This window comes from Taudactylus pleione, unplaced genomic scaffold, assembly GCF_031769625.1.
Source record: "Taudactylus pleione unplaced genomic scaffold, aTauple2 ptg000244l, whole genome shotgun sequence".
NCBI classification, from domain to species: Eukaryota; Metazoa; Chordata; class Amphibia; order Anura; family Myobatrachidae; genus Taudactylus; species Taudactylus pleione.
In genome coordinates this window covers 12,537,725-12,553,710 of record NW_028284646.1, presented here as the reverse complement: position 1 = coordinate 12,553,710, position 15,986 = coordinate 12,537,725, and the positions used below count along the sequence as shown (strand labels likewise).

The 15,986-nt window shown below is 46.1% G+C and overlaps 3 protein-coding genes across 4 annotated transcripts in view; 1 reads left to right on the top strand and 2 right to left on the bottom strand.

Annotated features, from left to right (window-relative positions):
- The window catches only part of EEF1AKMT4 (EEF1A lysine methyltransferase 4), a 23,651-nt gene extending 22,084 nt beyond the window's left edge, over window positions 1-1,567 (bottom strand). The window contains exon 1 of the mRNA XM_088479704.1: window positions 1,288-1,567. Coding sequence (XP_088335830.1) covers window positions 1,288-1,432 — 145 coding nt within the window. The 5' untranslated portion in view covers window positions 1,433-1,567. The remainder of the gene's footprint in view (window positions 1-1,287) is intronic.
- Window positions 1,500-15,078, top strand: ALG3 (ALG3 alpha-1,3- mannosyltransferase). The gene is made up of 9 exons (XM_088479703.1): window positions 1,500-1,956; window positions 2,044-2,143; window positions 3,671-3,818; window positions 3,936-4,096; window positions 11,082-11,202; window positions 11,765-11,970; window positions 12,045-12,121; window positions 13,212-13,356; window positions 13,439-15,078. Exons 1-9 carry the CDS (start codon window positions 1,752-1,754, stop codon window positions 13,623-13,625), a joined length of 1,350 nt encoding a protein of 449 aa, XP_088335829.1. The 5' UTR covers window positions 1,500-1,751; the 3' UTR covers window positions 13,626-15,078.
- VWA5B2 (von Willebrand factor A domain containing 5B2) overlaps window positions 13,850-15,986 on the bottom strand; it is a 53,116-nt gene continuing 50,979 nt past the window's right edge. Inside the window, exons 18-21 of one of the 2 annotated variants that reach the window (XM_088479702.1) lie at window positions 15,912-15,986; window positions 14,828-14,885; window positions 14,626-14,746; window positions 13,850-14,538 (exon numbers count right to left, since the gene is read on the bottom strand). In XM_088479702.1, the coding sequence (XP_088335828.1) occupies window positions 13,930-14,538; window positions 14,626-14,746; window positions 14,828-14,885; window positions 15,912-15,986 (863 nt within the window). In that variant the 3' untranslated portion in view covers window positions 13,850-13,929. Of the gene's footprint in view, window positions 14,539-14,625 lie in introns of those variants that run through there. The other variant, XM_088479701.1, reaches the window with a different exon arrangement.

Here is a 15,986-nt window from a genome sequence, read left to right as displayed (position 1 = left end):
AATTGAACCCAAAACCTCAGTTCTGTGAGGCAGTAATGCTAACCATTACACCATCCATGTCGCAATATTTTATGATTGGCAGCAACCAACATTGATTTTGACTTTCACATTACCCCCACATCAAATTTTATGGTCAATGGACTGTTAACCTGTATCACCCCTGCAACTGCTCTGCAGTACCCACCTGCCTACTATATTCTATGGGCTACTGTCAGGGGCATCTTAAGAGAGGAGGGGGCCCGTGTACACTCCCCATGCGGGGCCCCCTCCTCTCTCCCCGGTGGGGGCCCGTGTACACTCCCCATGCGGGGCCCCCTCCTCTCTCCCCGGTGGGGGCCCGTGTACACTCCCCATGCGGGGCCCCCTCCTCTCTCCCCGGTAACCGGCAGCCGACTAAACAGCCACCGAAGCATTAGTAGACTCCAGGCACTAGAGTGCTCCCGGAATCTACAGCGCATGAGCAAAACGCCGGAAAAATGGCTGCGGCGGCCATTTTTCTGGTGTTCTGATCAGCGCCGATACCCGACGCGGGATCACAGACAGGTAAGTTTAAAATAATATAGGTTCAGGGTGTGCAGTGCGGGGCCCCGCACACACTGCACGCATTATAGATACGCTCCTGGCTACTCTATTGCAATAGTATTCGGAGATTGCAATAGTATTCGGAGACGGTTCCTTCCAAACACTACCCTTCAGCCCATGGCCAAAAGGTAAGACCCGGGATAGGTTGGGGTAAGGTATAAGCACTGAAGGAGCAGTTGGGAGTAGAGGAAGCAGGAGGGAAGGCCATTGTAGTGAAGGTGTGCAGAAGGGCGATTTTAGTCAGCGTCTGCTCAGCATAAAATAAAAAACCCTGATTATGGTATAATATAGTATAGTACAGTACAGTATAATGCCACCTGTTATAAGCTAGCAATCTCTACAGCCCTCATAAGCTGCACTGCGCGGACCAGAGTCGTAACTACACTTTTGGGTGCCCTGTGCCAGAGAGAGCACTGGCCACCCACCCACCCATTTTGAAGGGCCAGGGAAGAGATAGGGGAGGCCAGGAGATGCTGGGGATAAAAGAAGAGGAAGCTACAAGTGAAATTTATAATAAACAGGAAAATTGACAGGTCCAAACATGCCCCCTGCCCTGCGGTGCCCTGTGCCATGGCACCGGTTACACTACCGTAGTTACGGCCCTGGTGCGGACTATAAACACGCTGACAACAGTAACAGAGCCGGGGGCGGCAGTGGTGAGCGGACAGCATAGTAATAAAGTAACATAATAGCACAGGCAGGTACCCAGCACCAGTCCTCGCATCCCGGGCCGCAGCTGTCTTCTCACCAGGGGGGAGAAATCACGATAAGCCCCAAACCACTCATGTCCCCCGGAGAAGTGCCGCTCCTCCTCATACCGGGCGTCCCAGTACACAGACTCCTTGTACATGCTGCTCTCTGTAATAACACTAGTAGTAGTAGTGCCAGTGTCATGCAGCCAGCGGGGCTCACACAGACACGTGCAGCTTCCGGGGGATGGCTGCAGCCAGAACGGTGACGTGAGTGGGGAGTTACTGCTGGGGCTGCCATGTAAATAGGGAGTATAATAATTATTACACGTGTACCATGTGCACTGCACAAGCCGGCGATAATCCTGTATAGCCGCTCACTCATCGCCCGCACCCGGCCGGGGGACTTGCATGTGCCGCGGGCCGCGAGTACAGCTTCCTGTTTCCGCCCGGGCACGGGGATTTGTGGCACCCTAGCAGATGTCTCCGGCTGCCGGTGTCCGGAGGAGAGGGGGCCCTGCTGGGGGGACTCCCGGGGCCAGTCACACACTGTCGGAAACCCTACGCCGGGGATGGGGGTACCTGCTGCAGCTTCTTACCGACCCTCGGTACACGGCACTGCTGGGAGTGAGCCTGTGCCTGGCCGAGCTGGGGGTCACACACTGGGTCATCCAGAAGGTCCCTTGTGAGTGTGCCACAGTAACATATATGTGTGTGTGTATATATGTGCATTTGTGCCTATGGAGTCACACGCTTCCTCTTGCCTCCATAGATACAGAGATAGACTGGAGAGCCTACATGGATGAGGTGGAGGGAGTACTCAATGGGACCTACGATTATACTAAACTCCAAGGGGAGACTGGACCCCTGGTGTGAGTATGTGCTGGAGAGCATGCTGCACATCTATGATAGGGAGGGTGTAAATATAAGCATTTACATGTGTATAATACAATGGGCCATGCCTTTAATTTATACAGGATAGTAAAAACTAAAGAAAATACAAAAAATAGTTTAGTATGAGAGGTACAGGGTCCCTTTGTCAGTAATTGCCTTTATTGTATGACTTCATGATCTTAAGGGCATTTTTGTAAATCTGTGGCAGCCATAAATATCAGCTGAGAATCTGTATGAATCTGTGGTGGGGGCAATTTTAATTAAGGACAAATACAGCCATGCAAACAATCTTAAGCTGGGTAACACTAAAAAATGTGTGTACCCAAAGATTAGATGGGCGACCCCCCTGCCAACAGGCCGACATCGGACAGCTGGTACCAGGGGTGTATCTAGGGATCCAAGCGCCCCTGGCAATGTAATGGACTGATGCCCCCCTACTCCCCCTATGCATTGCCCCCAGTAGTAGTCCTCCCTATACAGTGACCCCAGTAGTAGTCCTCCCTATACAGTGACCCCAGTAGTAGTCCCCCTTATACAGTGCCCCCAGTAGTAGTCCCCCCTATGCTGCATTGACCCCAGTAGTAGTGCCCCCAGTAGTGGCCAACCCCCCCTAAATTGTCCCTAGTAGAGGCCACCCCTGTACAGTGCCCCCAGTAGCGGCCACCAACTATTTCATTGCGCCCCCCCCCCCCGTAGTGCCAGGCTTACACACATACACAGAAAAAAAATACAACTTACCCGTTCCCCGCTCCTGACGCGACCGCCGCTGTACGCTCTGAGTCCTGGCCCGCTCTTCTCCTGCATGGGAGAAACGTCATGACGTCTCTCCCATCACATGCTGTGGGGGGAGCCGGAAGAAGGAGCTCATTAGTGAGCTCCAGCCGGCTCCCTCCTCGGACGACGCGACAGCAAATGCGAGTCTGTCTGACTCTCATTGGCTGGCTGCTGTTACAAACACACAGCCGCCGCTGGCGGCTGTCTGTTTGTAAACTGTGTAGGCAGACCGCTCTCACTGCGGTCTGCCCTACACTTGTGGGCCCGGGGGACTTGTCCACCCCTTGGCTGCTGGTGGCACTGTCGGACGGCGCCCCCCCTTAGGTCGGCGCCCCTGGCGAGTGCCATCCTGGCCAATGAGAAGATACGCCCCTGGCCGGTACACATTAGATGATCCAGTGCCTGACTGTCTGATATGTCTGCCCCAGTCGTATCCCGCTGCATGGGGTCGTCAGCCGCATCTTCAGGTTGAGCTGTATGTTGGGCTGACCTGACAATGCAGCTGACGACCCCACGGAAGTGCACACCACCCAACATAGCCTTTACTTTAACAGGTACTTGCTGGATTATCTTCAATTTGAGGAATGTGTACAGTAGAAGGCATCTAGTTGATTTAATATATTTTATAGTTATTGGCATAGTGGTAAGGGACAGGTCTTGCAGTTCAGTGCAGAACATATTATGCTGTATTGTGCTTGTGTTAATGGTGTGTTTTGTTTTTTTTAAACCAGGTATCCTGCTGGATTTGTGTACATTTTCAGTGCTTTCTACTATCTAACCGAGCATGGAAGCAACATTAGACTGGCTCAGTACATCTTTGCTGTGCTGTACCTGCTAACACTGTTCCTTGTGTTTCGCATCTACATAATTACCAAGAAGGTGGGGAAGCAAAATACAGAAGGTGTTGCATCATTGTATATCTGTATTATGGAACATAATCTAGATTACTTTTTAAAAGTACTGCATTTTTACACCTTTATTGTCTTTTATTATTAGGTACCACCCTATGTTTTCTTCTTCATGTGCTGTGCGTCATATCGTGTGCACTCCATCTTCCTCCTTCGGCTTTTCAATGATCCTGTGGCTATGGTCATCCTATTCTTTTCCATTAACCTGATCCTGCAGGACCACTGGAGCTGGGGCTGCTTTTTTTACAGGTAACTTATTTTCTAAGGTAATTAACATCTATCAACATATGTGGTGCTTCACATCGGTACCGTAACAGGGCTGCAGAGCGACCTGTGCCAGCCTCGACCCCGCAGCTCATGGCGTCATGACGAGGGGGTGTGGCCATAAGTCCCATGAAGTGCAGCACTGCCTGGAGTGTCTTGAGGACGCTTCGAGTGGCTGCACAGACTGTAGGGTGCCTATATGAAGGTGGCCCTGCCATAGCGATCCTGGTTGCAGTGTGCCATTCCAGGCACCCTGCTAGCCAGACGCAAGGACCGTTGGTCACCTACTGTGCCGCTCGCAGGGCCCTGCATTCTGTACTGTGGCTACGCTCGCGCACCCCTCATTATGGACCTGCTGCGCACATCATGTGGCATATTAATAGTTTCCTATGCACTTTTTTTTTGTATTTTTGCGACTGTTTTCAAATACAGGCACTACATAGGGTACGGTTTGGTTGAGTATTCTCGACTAGCACCCTTGCATCAGTAGAGTTCTGGTATTGTGCAAAAGGTTTTTATATGGGGGATAAAAAGAGAAAATGTTCTACAATTTTGTGAAGGGAAAGGTATAACTGCAAAATTTATCTGCCCTAATTTTGCTATGCCTCAGCCTTTATAAATGTCCCTTGAGGTGTCATGACACAAGTGGTCATAGGATTTTTAAAAAGTATATTTGTTATTTTCCTATAGAAATCTCAAGATGTATTTTGACATGCCCAAACATGTTATTGGATAGTAGAGATGGTCTACACCAGTGTTTCCCAACCTCTGTCCTCAAGGCACACTAACAGTCCAGATTTTAGTGATATCCCTGCTTGAGCACAAATGGCTAAATCAAAATAACTGAGGTACTAATTAAGACACCTGTGCTCAAGTATGGCTGTCCTTAAAACCTGGACTGTTAAGTCGCATACACACTGGCCGATATTGTTAACGATATCGTTCACAATATAGTCCAATGTGTATGCAAGATAACGTTAATGATGCACACTCCCGCGGATCGTTAACGATATCTGTCATCGCCTGAACATGCAGGCCAACCTGACGATAGTCAGGTTGTGCATGTTTAGGGATGCTGCCTGTGATGTCACTGAACAATATTGTTCAGTGTATAGGCTCAGTGTCGTTAACGACATTGAGCACGGCAAACACTTAACGATATCGTTCATGGAGCTAATCGTTAAATGTGTATGCGAAATTAGTGCGCCTTGCGGACCGTGGTTGGGAACCCCTGGTCTATACAGTCAGATGATGAGTACAGCTATTCAGTCTGATTGCTTGAATGACCTGTATTTGCTGTTATTGTGAAGTGGGTATGTATAGGGGCAACAGCAGCTTAGCCATGAAGCAGTAGTCCACACATGCTCACAGAACAGGACCGCTTATTCCTGAAGTGTTAAGTGAGTAAAATGGGAGTAGGGGGGGTAAGGTGCGCTCTTCCTGCTAGTAGTGGTGATGGTGATGACTTGTGTGTGTTTGTGAGTGGTGTTAATTAGAATGTTTCTTCTGGTGGTGGTGGTGTTTTGGGAGTGAGGAGGGTGTGATTGGGTATGGAGTGTAGTTTGGAGTAATGTGAAAAGGGGAATGGAATAGGATCAAAATGAGGCCAGCGAGACACAGTAATTTGGGGCAAAATCTTTTATTGAGTAGTCACAATGCTGCTCTGTTAAGATCCCGTGCAGGTGGGTGGGGTTCAGTGATGGCTGGTGATGAGACTGGGGAGGTCGGTGGACCCTTTTAGGGGGCTCCTTCCCGTGCATTTCAGTGACCTTGCACGTCACCCCTGCTGGACCTATGGTCGACCGTCTAGGAAGTCTCAGGGGGTGGGGGGATATGCAGAGTGGGTTGGAACACCTGCTGTGTGGCGTCCCGCGTGTTGGTGTGAGTCTTGGCAGTACTTACCTACCGGTAGGTTTTTTGTTATGGTGATGTAGGTCGACGTTGCGGCCGTTGCAGATAGGTTGGAAGCTGCAGGTTTGTTGGTGAGCTGGATCAGCGTGTTGCTGGTGTGCTGCAGGTGCACAGCTGTTCTGATTGGTCTGCGGAGGTCAGCGACCGGAGTATGCAGCTGACATCGCCAGTGACAAGCTCCGTCCCGGTCACACTTTCCACATCCCCCCTCCTCCCTGGCTTATTTTTGAATCAGTATCCCGGGCAGACCACCCCCCAGGGGTGGTCCCAGCACACACCCTGCAACCCAGCCTCCCAGCGGCTCACCCATCCACACCTCTGGCTCCGCACCACCAGCGGCACGACCAAGAGCCAACTTCAGCTGCATACTCCGGTCGCTGACCTCCGCAGACCAATCAGAACAGCCGTGCACCTGAATAATCCTTGTGATTCCTTATTCGATCAGCCACACTCAGGCCTCTAAGCACCATGTGCAATGTCAAATAGCTGCTGTTCTGTTGAAAAGCATATTGGACTCATATTGGAGCAGTGAAAACAGGTTTTTTGGAGTGACCAATGACACCTCACCATCTGGCAGTCTGAGAGACATGTAAGTTTGGAAGATGCCAGGAAAATGTGCCCAAATACACACTAATGCTGGGCATACACCTACACGACCAGCATAAGATCCGATTCATCATAATATTATTATCCTTTATTTATATGGGGCCACAAGTTTTCCGCAGCGCCTAACATAGTACATAGAATTAATAAGTGAACAAGAAACAAGTAACTTACAGTGCAGGACAAGGACACGATTTATATACATTGCTGCAATAGCGATTAAAGCACTCACAATAAGCAGCCGGGAGTTGGCAGTCACGTGTTACGTGCCCTTATGGGGAGTAGAAGAAAATGTAAAGAGAAGCACATGAGGGGAGAGGTCCCTGCTCGTGAGAGCTTACATTCTAAAGGTTAGGGGCCGATGGACAGGCGTGACACAGAAGGGAAAGATAGGGAGGAAAGAGCATGAGGTGGGTTAGCATGAGTGCTGGAAGGCCTTGATGAAGTAGTGGGTCTTGAGAGCCCGTTTGAAGATTTGTGGAGAGTCTGATAGGGAGAGGGAGAGCATTCCAAAGGTAGGGAGCAGCACGGGCAAAATCTTGGATGCGGGAGTAGGAGGAAGTAATCAGTTGGCAAGAGAGGCGGCATGCATTTGTTGAGCGAAGTGGACGGGCGGGAGTGTGAAGGGAGAGAAGGTCAGAAATGTATGCGGGTGAGGGCTTTGTAGGCGAGTGTAAGAACCTTGACTTGGCATCTGAAGGGGAAGGGGAGCCAGTGTAGGGCTTGTAGGAGGAGGGGAAGCAGATGTAGAACGTCTGGAGAGGAAGATGAGCCGAGCAGCAGCATTGAGAACTGATTGTAGTGGAGAGAGGTGAAAGACTGGGAGGCCAGCTAGGAGAAGGTCACAGTAGTCCAATCTGAAGATGACCTGTGAGTGGATGAGGGTTTTAGTGGCATCGTGGGTGAGGAAGGGTCTAATCCTGGAGATATTTTTTAGGTGGAAATGGCAGGACTGCGAGAGGTGCTGAATGTGTGGTTTCAAGGAGAGGGAGGAGTCTAGGATAACTCCAAGACAGCGCACTTTGGGGCTAGAGGAGATAGTTGTGCCATCAATAGATAATGAAATTGTGGGAAGTGATGTAGTGGAAGAGGGTGGGAAGATGATCAGCTCAGTCTTAGACATGTTAAGTTTAAGAAAGCGCTGGGACATCCATGAAGAGACAGCAGAGAGACAGTTGGAGATACGGGTAAGGAGCTCAGGGGTGGAAAGGCAAATTTGACTATTATCAGCATAGAGATGATATTGGAGGTCAAAAGAGTTTGAGTTCACCTAAAGAGGACGTATATAGGGAGAAAAGGAGAGGTCCAAGAACAAAACCTTGGGGAACTCCTACTGTTAGTGGAAGTGATTTCCCTCGACTCCCCGGAGCTCCCTGGCAGTCCCGGCAGCATGTTTGTTGTTTTTCTTAGCACAGGATCTGTCGTAAGATCGATCCTGTGTCTCACAGGCTCATAAGGGAAACAGTCATTGAAATGACTTAAATTGCTGCACGATGGATCGCATGAAAAAAAATAAACAGCACGATCTGCACACGATACGATGAAACATATATGCTGCACATCTGATCATAAGTTCCGATTATAGGAGCTGCGGGAGTGCGCATCGGATCGTATCTTCCTAAAATAATACACGATTTTCACAAGATCCATCTTATGACTCATCGAAAATCGGGCAATTGGCCCGAAATCGTGCAGGTGTATGGCCAGCAATTACTGTATAGTTTGTTGAAGAGGAATAATGGTCTGAGGCTTTAGAGGTTGTGGGGCTTATTCAGAGTTAGCAGCAAATGGAAAAAAAAAGGAGAACATTTGCACCTTGGTAAAACCAAGTTGCACTGTACGTGGAGCAGAGTTAAATGTGCAGAGAATAATATTTCCGAAGGGCTTTGTCTCAACTTTATTCTAAATTTCAGTATAAATATTAAGCTGTACAGTATTTTCCCTGCATGCAAAAAAAATGCATTGTTTCATTACCAAGAGCCAGTGGGGGAGCAGTGAGAGACCTGTCGGGCTGGATTGGTAAGGGAGATACCCCTTTTCCCGGCGTGTGCATAATTGCGAAGGCCCCCACCCGGCTACTGTTGGATGCCACCCGGCTGGAAAAAATTTCTGCGGAGAACACTGACAAAGGCACTTTCATAAAGCAAAGTCCATCAAACGTGGATTGCCGATTGAACTTGACTGGCCTGCACAGATCCCTGATCTCAAACCCTTAGAAAGTATAATATGCAAATAACCAAGCGCAACCAAAAGTTGCCTGCTGCTGAAATACAAACGGTGACCTTAAACCCCAAGAGAATTGGTGAATTATATAAACAAGCCCTTAGCCTGATCTGAAACACATTGAACAGGGCCATAACTTGGAGTGTGCAAGTGGTGCCATTGCACAGGGTCCTGGGGGTGGCACCACCCCAGCCAGTTTAGCTGCTGCAGTGTCACCTGGACTGGAGCACCTTCATATTTCCCGGTGCTGGAGACTCCCCTCCGCATTATGTCATGCGCTTAGGGGTGAGGCCAGCATAGGACGTAATGCCTCCCTGTTAACGCGCTACCATCTAACACCTTTGGAATGTTTTGCTGTAGCAATGAACAGACAGGATGTAATGCATTGTACTGTCATATATATAAATATATATGTTTTTTTTCTTGTGTGTTGTATTTCCTTATTGTGATGCCTTGGACACGATGTGTGTGCTGGGACGTATTGTTCGTATCTCAGAACATTGTTACCGGACTTTATTTGCATTAACTTTAGATGAAATAGACAATCGGGAACATTTATCTGTTAACAATAGCCATAATTATAACACACCAAATCAGATTCATATACCTAGAAATACGTAGCAGACATACCAACGCACACATTATTCTTTACATTATTCAAAGTTTGCTTAGAGATTGAGATTCAGAGGGTATGGACGGTGCCAAAAGGTACCCTCTAATTTAGGGTTGGGCAATAAGCGGCCCTCCAGCTGCTGTGGATGTGCACATCCCAGCATGCAGTGCCACATCCTGTGTTACACCACAATATTTTGCCCTCAACCTCTGGTACATGCTAGGGATGTGCTAGGTGGTCTCCTACATATATGGTGGGAGTGCCCAATAATTTACCCTTTTTGGGAAGACGTTATACAAATTTCTCAATCCATAGTGAATTATGTTTTCCCTGAGGACCCAGAGTTCTGTCTCCAAAATACTTATAACCTATAAAAAAAACTGTATTAAACCATCTTTGCAAAGCAGCTAGGGTGATCATCCCATCACACTCAGGATTGCTTTTCCCAACTTCCCACTCCCAACTGTTATAACCCAATTTCCCCATTTTGTATGTTGCAATATGTTCGTTGGAAATATCCTCATGTCTTTTAGGCTCCTACTCTTCATTATAGGCTCTCCCTGTCTATGGAAGTGCACTTTTTTATTATGAATGTTATTCTGATATGCCTTATTTTCTTCCTATATGTTGGTGGTTCTTAAACTCTGTCCTCAAGACCCCACACAGGTCACCCAGCAGGAGCACAGTTGTAATCATTACTCATTGACTCATTTTTAAAAGAGCCACAGCTGTAGCTAATTATCTCACTTGTGATCCTGACAGTAGACATGGAAAACATGCACTGTTTGGGGTCCTGAGGACAGAGGGCCTGATTCAGAGCCGCTCGTAAGCGGCCGTTCGTTCGCTCCAAGCGATGTTCGCACAACTGCGTATGGGTTGTAATGCGCATGCGCCAACCAGTCAGTGCGATCGGAAATCGAGCGCTCGCCAAATAGCGAGTGCCTGCTAATTTGAGTGACAGGATGAGGCGTTTGTGGGTGGCAACAGAGGAAGGTGCTTGAAAATGGGGAGTGGTGATCCGAACACAGGCGTGCCAAAAGGTCAAAACGGGCGTTTTAAGGGTGTGCATAATTAACAAAGCAGCGTCATCGACCACGTCACTTGGTTGTCTCTTAGCCTGAACTGTTCGCATGATTGCGGTAGGATAAACCTACCACAAACACTGCGAGCAGTTCAGATGCCTTTCATTGTACTCGTTTAATCAAATAAATAGCGGAGATGACGTATGATGCAAACGGCCAGGGCATCGTTTCAAAATAGCGAGCGCATGTTTCGTTCGCTCGCTCAGACATAGAGGCGTCAACAGACCGCAAAGAGCGAGCGCTCAATTTAAATAGCCGGCCCCTTTTTCTGACCGAGCGAGCGCAAATAGCGTCTGGCTCTGAATCAGGCCCAGAGTTTGAGAACCTGTGCTATATGTCATATGACAGCATGGTATTTGCTTGTATACTTCACTGTATATGTTGTGTAAAGCTGTACTCTTTCAATAAAAACTATTAATACAAAACAAATCAGCAGGTCACTCTTTGTCCTATTGATAGACTGTCTTTAGCCATTGCTATGTTATCGTTAGTCTGTTCATCCTCTTGCAGTATAGTAAATTGCACACTTTCCCTGCAGTTTGGCGGTGTCGGTCAAAATGAATATCCTGCTTCTAGCGCCAGGCCTCCTGTATCTCCTCCTTTGTCGCTTTGGACTACTGCGCACACTTCCAAAACTTTGTATCTGTGCTGTACTCCAGGTGGGTTCCCTCTACTCTAGACCCATTGCATCTTAGGGGGCTACAGCATCTTGTCATTTTAAGTAAGCTGTCTACTGCTCAACATTACAGAGTACCATTTATATGAGTATTCTTTAATTAAAAAATTGGACAAAATTAAATGGTCTCTAGATTAAACATAACAGAATTGTCGGGCAAGTCTGAAGTGAGGTACAAGCATGCAAAAATATTGGTAATTATTGCCAGATGTGAGAGAGTTCTATCAGGTACTTGAAGCATGACTTCTACAGCAGCTTCACACTGCCATCAGCAGCAGAACAATTGTTTTCTGTCTGCAATGTTTCTGTGTATAAAGGTCTTGGATATGTTCTTACACGCCTGTGATGTCAGAATTTCAGCCCATTTTCCAAGGGGTGGATCAGGGATTAAAAAAAACATGTAGGACAGTTGATTAATATCATGCAAAAGAAAATCAAACACTTTTGCTTTAAACACTTTATACCTGTACCTATATATGCTCGGATGTACTGGAACAATTGTAATACTATCTCTTTAAGACTCCTTCTACTGTGTGATGCCACAGGTGATCCTGGCCCTACCCTTTCTGCTGGAGAATCCAGCTGGATACCTTCTCCGTTCTTTTGATTTCGGTAGACAGTTCCTATTCCAGTGGACAGTAAATTGGCGGTTCCTCCCAGAATATGTGTTCCAGCATCGGGCTTTCCATATGGCATTGCTCACAGCTCACTTTGCTGGACTGCTGCTCTTTTGTTTTTACCGCTGGCACAGGTATATACTTAAAAACAGTCCTGATGGCAAGTCTTATTTTCTTGCATTAATTAAACCTTTTTCTATACCTATAGGTCTGGACAAAGTTTCTTGATACTCTTGAAGGATCCAGCACTAAGGAAACATCAGTTACATCGACTTTCAGCAAACAGTATCCTTACAGGAAAAATACAAAAATCTGACCCCAGATTATTAAGAATATAAAACAGGATCCAGAGATCTTTACTATTTTTTTTATTGTTTCCTACATGGATTTAATTATTCTTCATCATGATGGTCAAATCTGTCACAGTGAAGTCCAGAAGTCTGAAATGCTGCTTCAACTTCACGCTCTATTCAAAGTGGTTTTATTAACTGAAAATGCTGTTGCACTGTAGAAACCTGGCATAGCTTCACTGACATTACAGTAATCCTTCTCCATTGTTTCACTACCTGTATATTAGCAGGAGAGTCTCACTTACCACCCACAGGGGAGAAATAAGTAGACTGGGAAATGTCAAAAGCAGTGAAAACATTTCCTGTGGTTGGCAGGAGTATCATTTAGTGGGTACAGCCTATGTGAATTTGGTGTTCATGGTCTGTCTTTAAGCACAAGCTATAAGTGGGAATTATAATGGACAAAGGCTGTGTCCTGTGGGCATGAGTGTTTTGTTGAATAAAGACTTGAGCATATTCATGAAGCAGTTAGGCTGAGCACAGCCTGTCTTTAGGTGGGCATTAAGCATGTTTTGGATGGGCAGAGCCTGTAAATTATGGAAATATGGCAGTTGCAGGGCAGTGTGTATATGGTGGGCTTAATAAGTTGGAGTGAGGTTTTACATAGAGGGCATGAGGCTGCATGCTAGGCACGATGTGCATATAGTGGAAAAGGTACTGTAGACATCATGAACCAGTTATGTTGGGCATTGTCGGTTTGAGATGTGCTGGGAAGAGGTATTTGGGATTATGTCAGTTATGTTGTGTAGTCTGTAAATATTGTGCATGGAACTGTATGAATGTTAAAATGGACACAGGATGCATATGCTGGGCCTTTTTGTAATATTGTGCTCCTTGTAATTACCAACCCTCAACTAGGTAGGTCCAAAATATATCACCCTCCTTCTCTCAGAAGTTAAGATCATGATGACCCACCCCCACCTACCTTGAAAATGCTTGACCAATAGGTTTAACCTATGTTTCAAATATTCAGTGAAACATAGAACTGACACTGACATAACCTATACAAACCTTGACTCTCTCAGAGATTATCTTTGTCTTGTTCTCCAGTAACTTCCTGGGTGTAATCTTCAGTCGCTCATTACACTATCAGTTTTATGTCTGGTATTTCCACACACTGCCGTATCTGCTGTGGTGCACGGACAACAGCGCCCTGCCAGGACTTGCTAAGTATGACTCTTCGACATTTGGGCTGTTTCTGTACTTTTATGACTCATTTATATTTTGAACACTTTTCTAATTTTCTTTTTAGGATCCTTATCCTGGGCCTTATTGAGCTGTCATGGAACACGTTCCCCTCCACTGCTATAAGCTCCTGTGCTCTCCATTTGTGTCATGGGGCCATTCTGCTGCATTTGTGGTTTGGTGTACCACCACATGAGACTTGTCCCCCAGACTCTGCACCCAACATAAGGGCTCCTCAGCGAAAGAAGGACTAATCTTATGTACACCACACAGTAGGACACTGCCTTGGTAGTATGCAAAGTCTTTTATCTCAGACTGCAAGGGGAAGAAGGAAAGTACAATCTTTATATATATCTTTTTTTTTTTTTTAAACTAATAAATATGGAACCACTTGCATCTGATAATTGAAAGACTAAAAATAGGTTTGAAAATAATATACACAAACAAACACAAAAGTGGTTACTCCCAGCGTACTCATTCAAAATGTCCATATGCAATTCTGATGTGCCAGTAGCCAGTTTTGGTTAAATGCCTTTATTTTCTGACACCAACATTAGCTCAAACGTCACCTGGCTTGTAGCACAGCATATTTAAATTAAGATTTTCATCCCAGTGACGGAGAATCAGGAAAAGTTGACGTGCAGCCCCTTTCAAAGAAGGCAACTGTAGGCCATCAGGAAGAATCTGGGCCCGTAACCACCCTTCTGCCTTTGCTGCTAGTAGCTCCCATTCTGTGAAGTAGCCAGCACAACAATGCTCAAGCCATGCAAGTGCCACTACTGTGGCCCAGGAACAACCCTCAAGATCTGTGTCTAATTCCGTGCCTGTCTCTGAAGGACATGGAGAAATTTCACATGGGTCAGTCTCTGACCCACGCCCACTATCTGCTTGATGACAAAGAGCTTCAGGACAGGATGTTGCATAGACTGGGAGAAAAGATTTATCCTGGGTGACTGGAACCTGTGGCTGGGATCCTGCTTTGCAAGTTTGTGCTCCCCCTCTGAGGAGGTCCCCATGTTCTGATGGGCAGGGTTCAGACACAGGACTGAGGCTCCCACGGTGACAAGCAAATGGGGAGGCACGTAGCAGCTGCTGAAGAGGAATCTGCACCACACTGGAAAAGCAGCTGTTCAGGTTGAAAAAACCATCTGAGGACTGTAAAATAATCTAAAGGGAAAAACAAAACCAAGAATGAGGGTTGGGCAGGGCAAATGATGGGTATAGCAGCATCCTCATTCTTAATAAAGGTCTTACCAAGGGTATATAGTCCTGTGCTAAATGGTCAGTTTTGGGCTCTTTATCTCCAGTTAAGCAAGGCCTTAGCGGGGACAGTTTTCCAGACATACTACAGATTTTCCTCTTGCCCACACTAATCCTGCATGTCATGAGAACAGATCACATATAAGTTGAGCTTCATCACAAACACCAACAGAAAGAGTAAAATGGAATAGATTACCTTGAGCTTAGTGAGAGATCTGAAGATTTCTGTGAGCCAAAAGGGCTAACAATACGACCTGAAATATAGAGTGCATGTAAGGAAGTGCCTGCATTTATTCTGCCATTTATGCCTTACACGTGACCATGAAATATGCAGTAAGCAGGATGTTTTCCTAACTGATCTGAAATTGATTATTACAAAGTTCTATACAGGTAATATTGCACATGGAATTCAATTATTGTTCTTCCAAAATAAATTTCCACCAAATATTTTCCTGTTTAATAATTAATAAGTCCTTTGCAGGTTCCCTTTGGGTGTTTTTTGCTTGATCAGGAGATACAGTGAGCCTGGGGTAAGAAACCTGCTGTATATGCCATTGTAAATGGGGAGGTTATTCTTGGTCTATAAAGTATGGTGTGTTATTTAAGAGATAAGGTTTGTGTGTTGCATGCTAAGCTTCAAATGTTAAATAATGATTTTTGTTTTCAAAAAGGCATAGAGATAGAGTAGGCCACAATAACGATTGCTGGTTACATGCTTACACAAGGGATCGATCCCTGCAGCCAGTGTACGGCAGTTGGCGGGTCACCCGTACACACACGCAGTTGCACCAATATATATTTCAGATATATCGGCATCGGCTGTGCTGTTGGCCCGACCTGATATGTCTGAACTACGTCATTCACAGGCATATCGGGTGTACACGCCTGCCAATGCACATATTGTATATACGTGATATATATTGTTTGTTGATCGGAGAAATGATATAAATTGATAAGAGTGTAAAAGTTATAGAATGGTCTATTTAAAGACATTGCATATAGGTTCAAACTTTCAACTAGCTCAATGTATACAAATGCTTACTTTCATTGATTAACTTCAAATAGACAGTTAGAAGATGCTTGGATTTTGTACAGATTTATCAACGAGTGATAGTCTTGTAACCAAACACTTGACAGTTAGGTGCTGATTGGTTGGAGCACCATTTAAGATTAGTAACAAGAATATCACTCGTTGATAAATCTGGGCCTTAGTATGTTAGTAAACAGGAACTACAGTTTACGTGAACGCATCGTAGATTTACTTATCACGGGAAACCCACCTTCCTGGTTTTCCATCTTTAAGGCATTTTCAGAAGATACACTGAGTGGGGAGGATGGAGGAATTGTAGAACTGA

What these genes read in the sequence shown, in the direction of transcription:
- ALG3 (XM_088479703.1), top strand. Translation starts at nt 1,752, where the DNA reads ATGTCTCCGGCTGCCGGTGTCCGGAGGAGAGGGGGCCCTGCTGGGGGG. An exon ending in GTATCTGTGCTGTACTCCAG is followed by an intron (nt 11,203 to 11,764) that starts GTGGGTTCCCTC and finishes GTGATGCCACAG; the next exon opens with GTGATCCTGGCCCTACCCTT. An exon ending in GCCCTGCCAGGACTTGCTAA is followed by an intron (nt 13,357 to 13,438) that starts GTATGACTCTTC and finishes TTTTCTTTTTAG; the next exon opens with GATCCTTATCCTGGGCCTTA.